Source organism: Octopus bimaculoides, chromosome 2 (assembly GCF_001194135.2).
Source record: "Octopus bimaculoides isolate UCB-OBI-ISO-001 chromosome 2, ASM119413v2, whole genome shotgun sequence".
NCBI lineage: Eukaryota > Metazoa > Mollusca > Cephalopoda > Octopoda > Octopodidae > Octopus > Octopus bimaculoides.
In genome coordinates, this window is record NC_068982.1 from 132,300,453 (window position 1) to 132,317,566 (window position 17,114).

Below are 17,114 nucleotides of genomic sequence, written 5' to 3' on the forward strand. Positions count from 1 at the left end.
TCCTTTGGCTGATTAAGCGGTGTAAAGCGTATTTAATCTCCATACCTTCGTTTTATTTGCTTTTTTCATTTTAAATTTGCTTTAACCCTAACCCTAGGGTTAGGGTTAGGGTTAATTGTTTCAGAATCGTTTGTTTATGTAGTCGGCACTTAATGTATATCGTCAGTGATTGGTTGAAATTACAGAAATACAACTTTAATATGGAATAACTTATGGATTTCTTTTTTTTTAAAGAAGACTAAGAGAAAAAGATGTTTTATATGACACATTCTACCAGTGTTCCAAGTTTCAAACTGTTTCGTTAATGAAAAATGTGGCCCCCGTTTTAAAAAAGATCCCTGAAGGGTCCTGGGAAAATGTTAACTGAGGTGCAGAGTTAAAATAACATTTTTGTAAATTCAAGTTTACAAATTATATTGTTTGCACAGATGGATGAGAATGTTTGGGTCAAGCTGTTGGCAGTAAGTATATATATCAAAATTAGTATCGCCTTGTGACAAGTCTTTCCTACTGTGTAGAAATAATTATATGCATGCTTGCAAGATAAGTTTTGGAAACACGTCCAAAGCAGTATCAGATGTGTGTGTGTGTGTGCAGTGAGGAACAATACCACCGCTTCCTGTCGGTTCTTTCACTACAATCCATGAACCGTACAGCTCCCGTGTCATTGTGTTTGTTATCATACGTCGACATGCAAGTCACCGAATTGCTTTCTCAGTAATGATCCCTGCTGGGTATAATAAGTGGGAACAGCGTGCTTCAGCTACTATTTCTGAAATACTTAGCACATCACTAGAATGTATGATATTGCTAGCTATCTGTTGATGTAACAAAATAAGAGAGTTCATTGTTTTGTTTTGTTTTTTATGAAATTTTGATATGTCACTTTCGCCCCCTCCGGTTTCTATTGCAGTTTACTTTCACATCTTGCGACGGTAAACTATGTAAACCGAATCGAGCAAACTGTATTTCTCTACGGTTTCTTCTTATCAGTTCTTTGACACATGAATGCTGATAATCTATTCCTAAGAAAGAGCTGATAAATAGTTTCGAATAGTAGAAAGCACATCAACAACTCAAAGATCTTCTTATTTCATGCAAGACAAAGTATATAATTAAAACGCTCACTTTAAAATCTGGGTTCTATACTTCGTGGTTGAAAATGGTCAATGGACCGAGAATTGAAGCATCAAATTTTTGCCAGGACTTCCAGTTACAAATCTTATCGTTAAACCTGAACTTTTCCAATTTCAGAACAGAATTTTCCAACATATCTACAATTTTGCTTATGCCATCTGCATCTTCTGTATAAATGCTGGCGACTCAGTCCGACACCTATTTAACAAGCTCGCCATGTTAGCTAAATGATCCTTCCCTGACTTACTTAAGTAGGCGCATATGATGCAGAAAATAGGTCCCAGTGTACCACTCGCCTGTAGCCACGAGAGCAGAGATGGGGAACTTGCGGCCTTCCAAGCCATCAAGTGCGGCCATTGGTGTATTTTCTTTCTTTTTTGACAATGTTTCCTTGTCAGCCACACCAGCTTAGTGGGAGTAAGTGACTTCACGTATGATACACGAAGAGTTCCTGTATCATCCACCTTTTCATTGTGATCCGTGCTACGTACTTTACTTAGTAATGGCGTAGTCGTGGCCAACTTCTTACTGACTTGTTTATCAAAAGGCTTTCTCAAAAAAAAAAAAAAAAAAAAAAGCAAATTCAAAGAAGTCATTAATTTGTATAAAATGTACTTGGTTAAATAAAATATTTGAAAATGTCTTGCTTTCGATATTAATCATTTACTTATTATTTGTATAAAATTACTTCCTTACTTAAATAAAATATTTAAAAAGTCATGCTTTCGATTTCTACACACCTGTCTTTCTTTTATTAGATTATTAATAATTTACTTAGTGGATAAAATAATTAAAAAAGGAAAATAATTTGTTCAATGCGTCCTCTATGAGGGATGATGAATGGATGGTCTTCATGCATAGAAAGGTTCCCTATCCCTGCACTAGGGGAACTCTCTTTTTTGACCTCAATCTTTGGAGTATATTTTCGATAGATTTTTACCGTCGCTGACATGCCAACACCAATACTCATATCAATTTTTATTCGGTAGTTTGGATTCGTCAACATCAACGGCTTATTGATCTACTACCTATCTTATAATACGAGGTATTATAAGATCTTATAATACACACGGATACCCTCTGTCAGTTCAGTTTTCATTAAACCATCCTGATCTGGGTGAAGTGCCCCCCTTCACCTGGATCCAAGCATTGTTTGTCCCTTACCCAACAGTAATGCGATAAGAAACATCGTTTGTCGTTATTTTGAGTTTCATGGACCAATGTATCTGCAAAACCAAATCCCCCACAACTGATCGTCAGAAGGTCGCTAAACGGCAATTCAGCCACATGCTATTGTTCGGAATTATTAGCATGTCCAGCAGCAATTGATCTTTCCTTTATAAAGTTTAAAAAAAAAAAAAAATCTAGTCGCTGGCGTCCTTGCGGAAATTATCGAGCGTACACGACTGTAGTGTTCCTCACTAGATTCTTCATTTATGATTTTTCTTCTCTTCACTACGTTGAGATTGCTAATAAGATTTATCTAGTTTGATCCCAAAACCAAAATGTTATAGAACCCCAGAACATACCTAAATCTCCTATTTTTACAACCTTTACACTATCGGACACTGTAACACAGCTCGGATGTTTTAGCATTTCATCGAGGTCATTCCTGGTCTCTCTTTTGGTTACCCATATTTGGATGACTTTTACAACCACCATTCTACGCGTACATTCAATAAATTGATATTGGGTACGAAGTGGTAAAGGACATGAATCATTACATATAATGAATATGTTTGTTGATCGACACTACTATTAAGGCTTATCAATAGAGAGATAAGCGAGCTAAGTGACAATCAGACGGGAAAAAAAATTACATTAGCTGTTTATGACCATTATAAAGGAAGCAAACTGGCAGAATCGTTAGCATACCATACTTAGCGGCATTTCGTATGTCTTTCGATGAAATCTACTAGCCCCCTACCCCAAAATTTCAGGCCTTGTGCTTATGGTAAAAAGGCTTATTCATTATATTGCATTGCAGACTTTATTGAACCACAGCGTTTTTAAATGACTTGTTTTAACACGATGTAAAGGGATATAACTCTTCTTTTTTTTTTGTGATACATATACACGATGAGATCGTCCTTCAATCGGAAAATAGATGATGTGAAGCAAACTTCTTAACAGCAAAGAGGTGTAATACAAGTTAATATAAAATAGACTTAGACCAATGACCAACAGTACATCGCGGCCATGTTGGGAAACTGCCATAAAGAATTATAGCTGAATGAATCGACCCCAGAACGCCTTTCCTTTATAAACCTGATACTTACCATGCTTAAATTAAAAATATATAACATTATCACATTTTCAAATTGGCGAGCTGACAAAATCATTAATGTGTCACAGATAATGTTTAGCAGTATTTTTTCTGATTCCTTACATTCTGAGTTCAACTTTGCCTTTTTGTCCCTCCATCCAAGGTCAATGTCAACAATTAATCACAATCGTTGTCTTGTGTCAATTAGGCTAATATAATTTCTGAAAGTAAGGGAGATAAATTCAATTGTTCCCTTCCAGAAAGGTTTATACACGCCATAGTAGTTATGAGGACTTTGCAACCACCTGCTATTTAGTTCATTCCATGACGTCAGTGGTTCCCAACCAGGATCCATATAAGATTTTGTAGTTAAAATGTAAGTACAATAAATTGGTTATACTTCTACAATACACAAAATATTTTAAATGATCGTTTTGGTTCAATTCTTAATATGATGATGAAAATATAACAGCATTTAAAAAAAAAAATTTGAGTGGCTACGGAGGTTCACCAGGGTAGAATAAGAAAGAAATGGGTCCATAGGGAAAACATGGTTGAGAACCATTGCCCTACGGGGTTTGGATTGACCAATGCATCACAAATGAGATTTGGTAGATTAAAACCATACTGACTGAAGGCTGTTAAATAATGTGCTCGTCTGTGTGCAAACATCACAATAGCTCTTTATCCAGATATGCAAGTCCCACATAAACAAGTCCAGCAGCTCAATGTTGTAAACCTGGAAAAAGCACTTCACTTTTTCTCAAATGTTATGGCAGGAAACCTATGCTACCACTAGAAAACGCAAACAGAGGAACAAACAATAGAACATAGCTTATTGCTAAGTCTTCTTTTGTAAAAAATCTCTAACCATATTGTACCTTAATTTAAATTCTTTCTATCATCAGTCGACAAATCATTTACAAAAATGCTTCAGAATTCAGCAAATCCCCAACATTGGTCATCCTTCTCCATCAGAAATCTTATATAAAACATACACATGCATCAACAGCTTCTATGTACCAGATTTAAATACAAGAAATGAGTGGTTGTGTGATAAGTAATCTGGAACCACATGGTTCCAGGTTCAGTCCTACTGTGTGGCATCTTGGACAAGTGTCTTCTACTATAACCTCGGGCCAACCAAAGCCCTGTGAGTGGATTTGGTAGACAGAAACTGAAAGAAGTCTGTCGCATATATGTATATGCGTGTGTTTGTCCTCCCCCAACATCGCTTGACAACCGATGCTGGTGTGTTTACGTCCCTTTAACTTAGTGGTTCAGCCAAAAAAAAAAGTACTAGGCTTACAAATAATAAGTCCTGGGGTCGATTTACTCAACTAAAGGCGGTGCTCCAGCATGGCCACAGTCAAATGACAGAAACAAGTATATATATATATATATATATATAAAAAAGGACTAACTTCCTAAAAAGTTCTGACATAAAATGACGAAATATTTCAAGTTAAGGTAAGCAGATTGTTTTGAAACAAAACCTGGCTGCTTTGTTTTGATCAGCCGCAAATGGTTTTTCAATTTGTAGAACATAAAAGAAACATACTAGAACCGACTCATCTGAAATGAAATGTACAATGCACACCATCATCATTAAACACCTATTATCACACCTGCATTTAACATTGTCTTCCATATGAGATTGGGTTGGATGGTTTGAGACGATCTGAGTCACAGGACTGCACTGGTCTCTGAAATCTGTTTTGGCATGGTTTTATAACTGAATACCCTAACTACAGCCACCAACTTTACAAAGTGGGTGGCTTTTCTTTTTTTTTTGTAATACCAACACTAGTGAAATTACCAAGTAAGTTGCAAGATGAGAAAAACCGAGTAAGATGGCTTTATGCCAGGCAATGAGGCTAAAAAATGACAGGAGAGTCAGGTATACATATATCTTGCTAGAAGAGGAGGCTAGTCTGCAGTATGAGGATGGGAGTAAATGGAAGAAGACACAATGGTGACAAGATATCTGGGAAGGATGAATAAGTTTATAATGGAAAGGAAAATAACAGATACTCCTAAATTCAGAAATACTTAGGGATAAAAACAAACCAACAAAAAGTACAAATTACAGTATAGACAAAATCTGCTTTATTTCCTAGATGACATGTTCGACAATTTATTTGGCTTGTCCGGGTCTGGCGTTCTGTCCACCTTCCTGTAAAGAAAAGAGAGAGCATTTCAATATAAATAAATTAACTATCAAATACAATGTTTTAAACATCTTTAAAACAACTTAATATTAAGCTAAGCTTTTTCACACAATTTACTAAATGCTAACTAATCAATTAAACCCCCCACAGAAATATCAGAGATTAACGTCCATTCTGAAACAAACTGTGCCAAAATCAAACCTTAAGGGTCAATATATAACACAGTAAAAATTTTAATTTTGCTCCAACCAAACTTCAAATACTTTATTTTATTACAAAAAAACACTCCTACACTTGCAGACCATAAAATTTTTTGTTAATACATGAAAAGTGACCGAAGAAGTCATACTATATTTAAAGATATTTGCTTGTCTTGAAAGAGATTGTATTATGGAAATTACCACAAGGTAACATGCAATAATGGAAGTCTTAATGCTACAGAATACAATTTCAGCACTGCCTAGATCAGTGGTTTTCAACTGGAGTCTATGCAACAAAATGGTAAATTGGGGATCCACAATAATATTTCAAAGACCCCTGAAAAAATCTGGCTTTAAATTTATTGCAAGAAACGGCTATGTTTCTTTAACATTTTACAAAGTTCGACCTACAGAAGTGAATAACAAAATAGGAATTTTGAAAGAAGTTTCTATAAAACTAGTTTTTAAACACAGAGTGGTGATGCGGGTCCACCACATTAAAACTGTAATCAAAGGGGTCCTTAGATAAAAAATGGTTGAGAACAACAGGTCTAAACTAAATGTCTCAAATTAGTAACACTAGTGATAACCATGTCAGCAGGGAACAATGAGTAATGATCACATTACATTTGTTACACAGGGGACTGACTCTAAGAAAAAGAATTTTTAAGAACTCGCCTTACTGGCACGTGAACAAAACATTCGAGCGAGGTCATTGCCAGTGCTGCTGGACTGACTCTTGTGCAGGTGGCACGTAAAAAACGCTTTTTGAGCCTGGCCGTTGCCAGTACCGCCAGACCGACTGGCCCTCGTGCCGGTGGCACGTAAAAGAACCCACTACACTCTTGGAGTGGTTGGCGTTAGGAAGGGCATCCAGTTGTCGAAACTCTGCCAGATCAGATTGGAGCCTGGTGCAGCCACCCGGTTCGCCAGTCCTCAGTCAAATCGTCCAACCCATGCTAGCATGTAAAGTGGACGTTAAACGATGATGGTGAAATCTTATTTTTCACACTTTTAAAATCATCTTCAGATTAAATATTTTCAAATGACATCAAGAATAAAACTAAACTTTATTTATCAAAGTTAACGAGCTTGGAGATGCAATTAGTGATTCATCAGAAACTCAGCACCAACATGCTTGGCAGCATTTCTTCCAGCTCTTTATGTTCTGAATTCAAAATCCTGACAAGGTCAACTTTGCTTTTCAACCTCTCAGAATTGATAAAGTATCTGCTGAGACTAAGGTTGATAGTCAGCTACCCGCAACCACCTTAAAATTGCCTTATACCAAAGTTTTTAAGATCAAAAACTATCATCGCAATGGCCATTATACTTTAGCCAGCTTTCTATATGCCTTAGTAAGATCTTGTGTTCAACTTGCTAGAAAGATCCCTCAAATTACTGCCAGATGAGGATTAACCTGGGGTAAAATAATAAAGTATTTTACACAACTATGCAGAGGCTATCGTGAAGGTTTAGTGGCAGTATTGTAACATCATCAGAACAATCACAGCATTTATGTTTCAATGGTTGTAGTTTTATCAATATCAGAGATGGTAGCAATCATGCTGATAGTGTACAAAACCATCACCACACCTTCAGGATAGCTATCATGAGTGTGAGAGTGTTTGTGTTCCATCCGTTGCTACATTCTGAGTTCAAATTCCGCTAAGGTTGACTATGCCTTTCGGGGTCGATGTAATTGACCCCCCACCCCAACCAAATTTCAGACCTTGTGCCTATAGTAGAAAGGATCATAATAATACTGCTTTTGATTGATTGAAATATATGCTAAGAATTGGTATCATTTTCAACTACATGGGGCACAATCTCGTCAGGGTTTTATGAGCTTATGGAACAAAGGTTAGCATATCTATTTAAAGGATACAGATGAATTCATCTGCATCTTTTCAAGAAATTTGTTAACCTTTGTTCCATAAGCTCATAAAACCCTAACGAGATTCTGCCCCATATAGTTGAAAATGATACCAATTCTTAGCATATAATCAAATGCTTAGAATCACCTATCACATCGGGGCATGAATCGAAACATATGTAAACTTTCAGCATATATATATATATATATATATATATGTACACACAGGTATAGATACCTTATCATTGTTTAATCCTAGATCAGCTCTCATCCAAGTGATTTGAGAGATATTTCTAGTAAATCAAAATACCATTCATCAAGGAATTTGGCTGCTATTTCTATAATATACAGCTACCATCAGGTCTCCCATGTTGACTCATTCATATATAAGGGTATAACTTGAGAGAGAACTGAATGCTTCAATACATTGAGAGAACATGGCAGTCCTGACTTCCATCATAATCAAGATTGACAGCTTTTGACTGATTGAAATTTCTCATCCTACAAACACGTCTTTCATACATTCTCACCACAACCTATTTGGATGACATACTACAATATCATTTTGACATAAAAAGTTGCTGCAAACAGCACAATACCCAATACATGGTGACAAAATAAAAAATCTGAATACTTACACCGCGCATTGGTCTGAACCGAATAGGTGGTGTACGATCTTTGCGGGCTTCTCGGGAACGATTTCTAACTATCTTTGAATGGATAGCACATGATACACAGTAGAGCAGTTTTGCATATAATTTAGGGAGAGCATACACTGTAAAAGAAATGTTCAACAGTAGTTAGTATTCAATCAGGAAATGTAACCATACAAAATCAATTGCATTACAGCATAGCAGATAAAACTCAAGAGAAAAGACAACCCAATACACACATGAACTAAGTTTGTTTGAAAAAGTTGACATCATCTAATTTAGGTGCAGGAGTGGCTGTGTGGTTAGAAGCTTGCTTCCCAACTACATGGCTCCGGGTTCAGTCCCACTGCATGCCAACTTGGGCAAGTGTCTTCTACTATAGCCTTTTGAGTGGATTTGGCAGACAGAAACTGAAAGAAGCCCGCCGTATATATATATATATGTCTGTGTTTGTTCCCCCACCATTGCTTGACAACCGATAGAATAAGTACTAGGCTTACAAAGACTAAGTCCTGGGTTCAATTTGTTCAACTAAAGGCAGTGATTCAGCATGGCTGCAGTCATATGACTGTAACAAGTAAAAGAATCATCTAATTTAGAAAAACTATGACATTCCATTACCCTGGTACGAATTTTGTAGGCTAACAGCAAACAGGAATATTGATGGCTATCTACTATTAGAGTAATAGAAAAACCAGAAGAGTTTCACGTAAATAAAATACAGCTGTTAGAGAAGAAAGAATAAGTGGCACATAAAAAGTCACATGATTTTGGGTTCAGTCCCACAGCATGGCAGTGTCACTGACTATATCCACAGGATAGCCAAACCCTCATCATCATTATCGTTTAATGTCCACTTTCCATGCTGGCATGGTTTGGACGGTCTGACTGAGGACTGGTGAGCCAGAGGCTGCACCAGGCTCAATCTGATCTGGCAAAGTTTCTACAGCTGGATGCCCTTCCTAATGCCAACCACTCAGAGAGTGTAGTGGGTGCTTTTACGGGCCACAACTACACTCGAATGTTGTTTTCCATGTGCCACGGGCACATGCCAGTAAGGCAACAACGCTGGCAACAATCACGTTCGGATGTGCTTTTAACGTTCCACTGGCACAAGTGCCAATCAGGCGGTACTATATCATTGAGATCTTGAAGCTACAAGATAATGCACCATTAATTCAAGTGTTGCATTGGACAGAATAATCTAAATGTCCAAGGGTTAAAATAAGAGCAATTTCCTATTGTTCTTGCATATATGTATGAGGTGATAGATATTAATGATCATACCACTACTCAATGATGTCTTACTAGATTTTGATTACATTTTATATTATTAATATAACTTTACAGTATAAAATGTCAAGAAAACAGTTACCAGTCCATTACACTTGGTTGATAGAGATTGGATATAGCAACAAAGTTGATATAAAAAGCTTCCTCCAATTCAACAAAAAAATAACTATACACAATATGATCGATACTTCACTGTATAAAAGTCATGGATTAGTACCTCAAGTTAAGCTTAAAGCACACCTAATAAATGTAAATTGTTTTTATATGTAGGAATGCTAATCATTATATATAAGCTTTCAACAAGACAAAGAAAACATCTCCAAACGGAATTCAAGGACTGCATCAAGCTGTAATGCCTGTTCTGGCATGATTTTCTATGGTTTGATGCCCTCCCTAATGTCATCCCAGATAATTCAGAAAAATGGTTATAACTGTAAATGGGACTGTTTAAACAGAATCGAAACATTTTATTGTAAAATTAAAATGTTTTTATGGAATACGAGTACAGCATCATTAGCATCCACTTTTCCATGAAATTTGTCGAGGCAGATTATTTACGACTGGATACCCTTCCTATCGCCAACTGTTTCTAATCAAGGTAATATTTCCTCATAGTCAAACAACCTCAGTTGTAGGCCGATGATGCTTATTTACAACCATCACGTAATACCTAGAGAAGAGTTAAAATAGATATACAGGCTTCGAGGGACGGCTACTCCAAACTTCTACCCTGTTTATAACTTTAAAGCTACAGTAGCATAAGTATCGCATTTACAAACAAAATAAAGTAGCATGATACGTATTTTCAATCAACTTAAGAAATATGATTTGGATAATTAGAAGAGTTAAAGATTGTAAAACACATAGTATTAACGATTAACGACAAGTTTGAATAGAGATCACTATATGTGAGGAGTAAATGAAATTTTATATTTCCAGATACCCAGTCTTCTCCTGAAGTTATCTTAATATTCTATCATCATAAACTTTTCGTTTGTAAATAACCTGCCATAAATTTATATCGTAAAAATACATCTATTATTTTATATAAATTCATTACAATCACAAATTTAACGCAGACTATAGTAGTCTAACGGTCTATAAGACAGGAGGTTGTTTCATCATGTATACAAATTAAAGGGAAAAAGTATTTACAAACCTTCATAGACACTAGCATCTGAGATATCTCTGACTGCAGCTGCTTCAACAATATTTCTTATAACAAATTTCTTGATGGCCTTATCTTTAGGTACACATCGTGCACAATTAGTGCAACGGATGTATTTCACATGGCCACGTCCTTTCTTACCTCGTCCGTTATTTCGTCTTTTGGAAGTCTGAAATTTATAATTTCAAATTATATTAACTAGCTAAATCTAGAAACCTAAATTTATACCCCGGAAGACCCATTAGCGCTAATGCACAAATACAGTTATGAAATCTGCCAAAATGGCATATTAATATGAATGAACTAGCCTTAAAGACTAATTGTAATTAAAACAATTAGCATTTAACTAATCCAAAAGTTCATTAATAAGTTATACAAATGACTGTAATATCTACAATTAAAAACTAATGGTTTAAGTAAAAAAAAATCCGAGTTCCGATCCACGTGTTCTTATCTCGTTAGAGTCGGCTGTAGCCATTTTGTGAAGAATTTATATAAATACATAAAGAGTACTTTTAAAATAATCCTAAAGTAGCTGTTAAAATCTTAGATATGTTAAACCACTTATATAGCTGACAAATGTTAAAGTTTATTAAATGTTTTAAGTCAAAATTTGATGAAATAAAAGGACAGAAAAATAACACACTCACCATCTTGATATTTCCAAAGTGAAAAGGATTGTGAAAAGGACGTAAGCGAATGAATACAAAGCAGACAAATTTAAGTGTTTAATTATTTGGAGAATATCCTAATTTTTTTCAATAAAACATATAAATAATCCATAAAATATTTTATACTGCATTAAATATTCGTAAAATATGAAATTCAACAATGATATAATACTTGATACTTAACGTTATTTTTTTATGCGGATAAATACATTTTTAGAACGTAGTCCGGCTATGTAAGGGAAGTAATTCATCTTAGATAGTAGAACTCTTTAATACTTACTTACTGCATATAAAGCGGAGTTAAATGAATTTTGTTATCTATAAAAAAGTTCCGGGAATGTAAATGTTATTTTTTTTTACTCCTTAGATAAAGTATATGAAAAAAAAATTGATCTAGTAAATGATATATATATAAATGTTGTTTAGCACCAGGCCTACTCTGGTCGAGAAGACTTATGCTCAAAGACATTCCAAACGTGACCATCCGTTTATTTTTTAAATTTAATTTGTTCTTCCTTTTATAAGATAGTTGAGTGAAACTGAAGGGAATTGGCAGCTATTTCTAACGAGTTGAGTAACCCTGTGGAAGTTCCTTTGGATTTTATTTAAGAAATTGTTTTACCAAGATATGCAAAATCTTTAGATGAGATAGTGATTGCATATTTAATATATAAAACATTATTTGGCGTTAGGAAGGGCATCCAGCTGTAGAAACTCTGCCAAATCAGACTGGAGCCTGGTGTTGCCATCCGGTTTCACCAGTCCTCAGTCAAATCGTCCAACCCATGCTAGCATGGAAAGCGGACGTTAAACGATGATGATGATGATGATGATGATTAAGAAGTTGACTGGAAATAATTATGCAGTTAGAGGAGAATAATCAATTTCCTTTTGCTTCCAAGTGCAATGACAACTCCAGGAATGTTTTGGTGTTATTCTGGCCTCATCAGTAAAGCATAGCCTCTAACATAATTTTCTGAAACATTGGGACAATCACTTAATATACATTGTATGCAATATATTATGCATTTGTTGAAACAGCAAAATAGAAATGTTTAGAAATGAACTCATTCAGTGATGCCTCCCTTGTAATTCACGCTTTAGAATCCATTTTAATTTTTTATTTTTATCAATTTAGAAATTTGTAAGTGTTGATGTAACTCAGTAATATCCTTGTTTATCACTGATTCATTCATTACTGAACTTGGATAACTCAGTATGCTAATTGTGAACTGTGTTATGCTTATCACCAATTGATCTGTGATAACCCAGGTTGGTGATCAGAGCAAGATTCTGCTTGGACATTAAAAGTGTATCTCACTGACCGTCCAGAGTGCACAGAATAACTTAGGGGTCTTGTAACAAAACCCATTTTCTATTATTCATTAATCACTGATTCATTTAACAAGGCTGCTTTTTTGGAACCAGACAAGAATAAACAAGAATGGATATACTGGCCTTTTTTCATCAAGGCAAGACCTTTCCTGAATATATTAAAACAAGAGAAATGAAATCATAGTTTTGAAACCATAACACTAGTAGTTGGCTCATCTCTTGCCCTAGATCTTGATCAATTTGTCAAATATACTGGCTTATTTACAATGATAAAAGCAATAAGTGTCAAATTACTAACCTGAAGGCTCAAGCTATTACACATAACAATTATACACAGACTGGCAGGAAGTAAATAGACACCTTTAATTTTCAAAATCTTTTATTTGATATTAATTGGTTGAAGGAGAGGTTTTCTTCTAGCTGCTCATCCATAATACCCAAGCTTATGAAGATATGTAACACATTCTTGGACTAACTTCTAGCTGTTTTGCGATATCAGAAGCCTTCAAATGGAGTTCGTTTTCCACAATTCTCTTCAAACAGCGAAGCTTCCTTTCCAAGGGCCCAGATCATCCGGGACGAGAATCTGTTGATTCTTTTCCTTGGCTTTTGAATTGCACTATAATTCTATTAACAGTACCAAGAGGAATTTGAAGATTTTCTGCTATTTTTCACTGGCTGAGACTAGCCTCAGATTGCCCAACAATACGACCTCTTGGAAAATCTGACAGTTCTGCTGAACTTTTTGTGCGTGGCATGGTTACTCTTCACAAATGTTTAATATAATGGCACCTGGAATGAAAAAGAATAATTACATTGTCAATTCTACACCGCTGAAAACATATTAAGACGATTAGACCAGAAAGTTTTAAAATTAAAGGTGTCTATTTACTTCCTGCATGTCTGTGTAAGGCTTATTTATCAACTTGCTCGGTCAGCCTTACTAGAAAATGGGTAGATCTGTATACTCTGTATTGCAAGAGTGGCTGAGTGGTAAGTAGCTTGCTTACCAACCACATGGTTCCGGGTTCAGTCCCACTGCATGGCACCTTGGGCAAGTGTCTTCTACTATAGCCTGGGGCCGACCAAAGCCTTGAGTGGATTTGGTAGATGGAAACTGAAAGAAGCCTGTCGTATATATGTATATATATATATATATATGTATATATATATATATATATATATATATATATATATATATATATGTGTGTGTATGTTTGTCTCCCCACCATCGCTTGACAACCGATGCTGGTGTGTTTACGTCCCCATAACTTAGCGGTTTGGCAAAAGAGACCGATAGAATAAGTACTAGGCTTACAAAGAATAAGTCCTGGAGTCAATTTGCTCGACTAAAAGGCAGTGCTCCAGCATGGCCACAGTCAAATGACTGAAACAAGTAAGTAAAAGAGAAAGAGTATAGGAAATCATTGGTTTTAGCTCAATCATTATGACATTTAGCTTTTTAATGTGGGTATCTGAAAAGTTTTCTTTACATATGAGCCAACAGAAATTATTAATAATCACATAGGTACAGAAGCTTGGTTAGCAACCTTGTGGTTTCAGGTTCAGTACCATTGCACAGCACCTTGGGTAAGTGTCTACTTCTAAAGACCTGGGCTAATTAATACCTTGTAAGGGAATTTGGTACACAGAAACTGTGTGGAAGTCTGTTGTATATATAAGCACTGGTGCTGGTGCCATGTAAAAAGCACCCAGTACACTCTGTAAAGTGGTTGGCATTAGCAAGGGCATGCAGCCATAGAAACCAGGCCAAAACAGACTATGGAATCTGGTGTGGTCCCTGGCCTTTTCAGTTCTTGTCAAGTCATCCAATCCATGCCAGCATGGAAAATTGATGTTAAATGTTGATGATGATGATGATATGTATATATGTATGTATGTAACCATTATTTAACACCTGCTTTCCATGTTGGCATGGGTAGGACAGTTTGACAGGGAACCAGTCAGCTGCAGGGCTGTATTGAGCCCCAGTGTCATTTTTGGCAAGGTTTCTACAGCTGCATGTCCTTCTTAGTGCTAATCACTATACAGAGTGCACCAGGTGCTTTTTCTGTGCTACTGGCACTAGTGAGGTTGCCATGTAACTTGCGAGACAGAAAAGAACGGAGAAGGGGAAGAAAGGGAGGAATACGCTCCCACTACTAAGAGGAAGTATTTGAGAGAGGAAGGTGGAAATGAGTGGGTTGTTATAGATGGATGAAGGAGATTGTAGCATAGACTCTATATATAAATGTATTCAAGCAAAGCAGGGACCAACTGGCCTATGGCTGCTGTTTGTATCCTATTGTGACCACTACTCTGATCGGTTGGTATTGGTGCAATTTGTCTCCTACTCTGTTGTGCCAACTGACCGTGGATAGCCAATCAGAGACTTCAGATAGCATCACGTGCACATCCTTTTCCGAACCCTATTTCGAGCTTACTACTTTCTATAAAAACCCTGCTTTTCCCGCAATACATGTCTTTGGTTCCTGACCTTTTAAGGTCAAACCACTAACCACATATATATATATAGAGAGTCTATGTTACAAGATAAAAGGAAAGTAGTAATGGGGTGTTACAGCAAACTATCAAGGAACAAGAAGATGAGCATAAGAGAGATCTGGCTTCTCACACCTATCCTACAATGTCATTCTAAATTAAACAACCACACCATTGTAAACTTGTGGCTTCAAAATAATGTGAATCATAAGCATTATTGTTGACTGACTAGTCTGAATGCAAAAAGGGTTAAACGACCATCACTTCTTTTTTTTGACTGTCCTTATCCACACGACCATACCAGTGCAGTCTTCTGTCTTGCATGATTCTTGTTGTGCCCAACTTTTCTCTCAATACATTTACGCTTTGGCGTACATGCACACTAACATTACACATCAAGCAGAGCCTACTAGCTTCATTCCTCTCTACTCTTCACATGTCCTCTGCATTCAGACCCATGTCTCTCATGTAGCATCACAGTCATGTAGCATTACTGACCTGGAGGATAATGGTGAATAAGACGGGCCTGAGAACCAAGCCTTGGTGAATGCCTGTTTGCACACTAAATTTGTGATTGTACTCACAGCTAACTCTCCTGTCAATAACAGCACCCCAGTACATAGCTTACACCCTTTTCACAAACCATTCATCTCTCCCTAACTTCCTCACAGACCATCATAACACAGCAAGAGATTCTGTTGAAGGCTTTCTTCAGGTCAACAAATGTGAAGTATAATGGCTTATTCTTAGCTTAATACTTCTGAAGTTGTCTCTTTCATGGTCCTGTGAACCTCATTGCTCCATAATCATGTCACCCTTGATCTGGCAGAAGCTTTACTACAGCCACAGATTTGCTCTGTTGCATGCAATAGCTTATCCTATATATGTATGTATGGAAAGTTTGATCTAAAAGAGAGATGATACTGTGAAAATGAATCCAATCTCCTGGAGTATGTGTATAGGAGAGGAGCTTCTCCACACTTGCCGTCAATCAAATTCTTCTATGTGCTATGGGTTGTAGAAGAAACTAGCCAAAGGCTCAAAACAGTGACACTGAGTTCAAAACCACATGGTTGCAAAGTGAACTTCTTAACTTCACAATCATGTCTGTTGATTTTAGTCCCCAGCTGATATTGTCTTGATTTTTTTTCACTACATAGGGGTTGCTGGTAATGTATTAGTTCTTCAAAGAAGTAACCATGCTGCTCATGAATTTTGGGATCAGATATCTCCAGCAAGATCCCTAAAACCAGGGTATCAAACCTTTGGTTATAGAAAGGTAAATGTGATAGTAGTGATTCACAACAGACTGGCAATTCAGTGATATCATCAATTGATTGAGTTTCTGGCATTACAATTTCTGTGGACATTATTGTGAACTCGTAGAGTCACAGAGTCACTCTGCTTCATTACATATCAAACTATCTCCTTCAATGTCCATAGAAGTGGAAGTGTTTACCAATGGGCCAAATGACTGTTGTTAATAAATTGGATTACTAGATATTCGATTTGAGATTAGTCTCATCATCATCATCGTTTAACGTCCACTTTCCATGCTAGCATGGGTTGGACAATTTGACTGAGGACTGGTGAACCAGATGGCTGCACCAGGCTCCAATTTGATTTGGCAGAGTTTCTACAGCTGGATGCCCTTCCTAACACCAACCACTCCAAGAGTGTAGTGGGTGCTTTTATGTGCCACCGGCACGAAGGCCAGTCAGGAGATACTGTCAATGGGCACACTCAAAGTGGTGTATTTTACGTGCCACCTGCACAGGAGCCAGTCCAGCGGTACTGGCAACGAACTCGCTCGAATGTCTTTTTACGTGCCACTGGCACAAG

The 17,114-nt window shown here is 36.6% G+C and overlaps 1 protein-coding gene across 1 annotated transcript; it reads right to left on the reverse strand.

The window, feature by feature from the left end:
• Positions 1–5,489: 5,489 nt before the first annotated feature.
• Positions 5,490–11,553, reverse strand: LOC106867968 (40S ribosomal protein S26). Its single transcript, XM_014913049.2, is given in 5 exon segments — positions 5,490–5,545; positions 5,547–5,579; positions 8,289–8,425; positions 10,756–10,933; positions 11,415–11,553. Coding segments are annotated over 5 exon segments (384 nt in total). The 5' UTR covers positions 11,418–11,553; the 3' UTR covers positions 5,490–5,512.
• Positions 11,554–17,114: the final 5,561 nt, after the last annotated feature.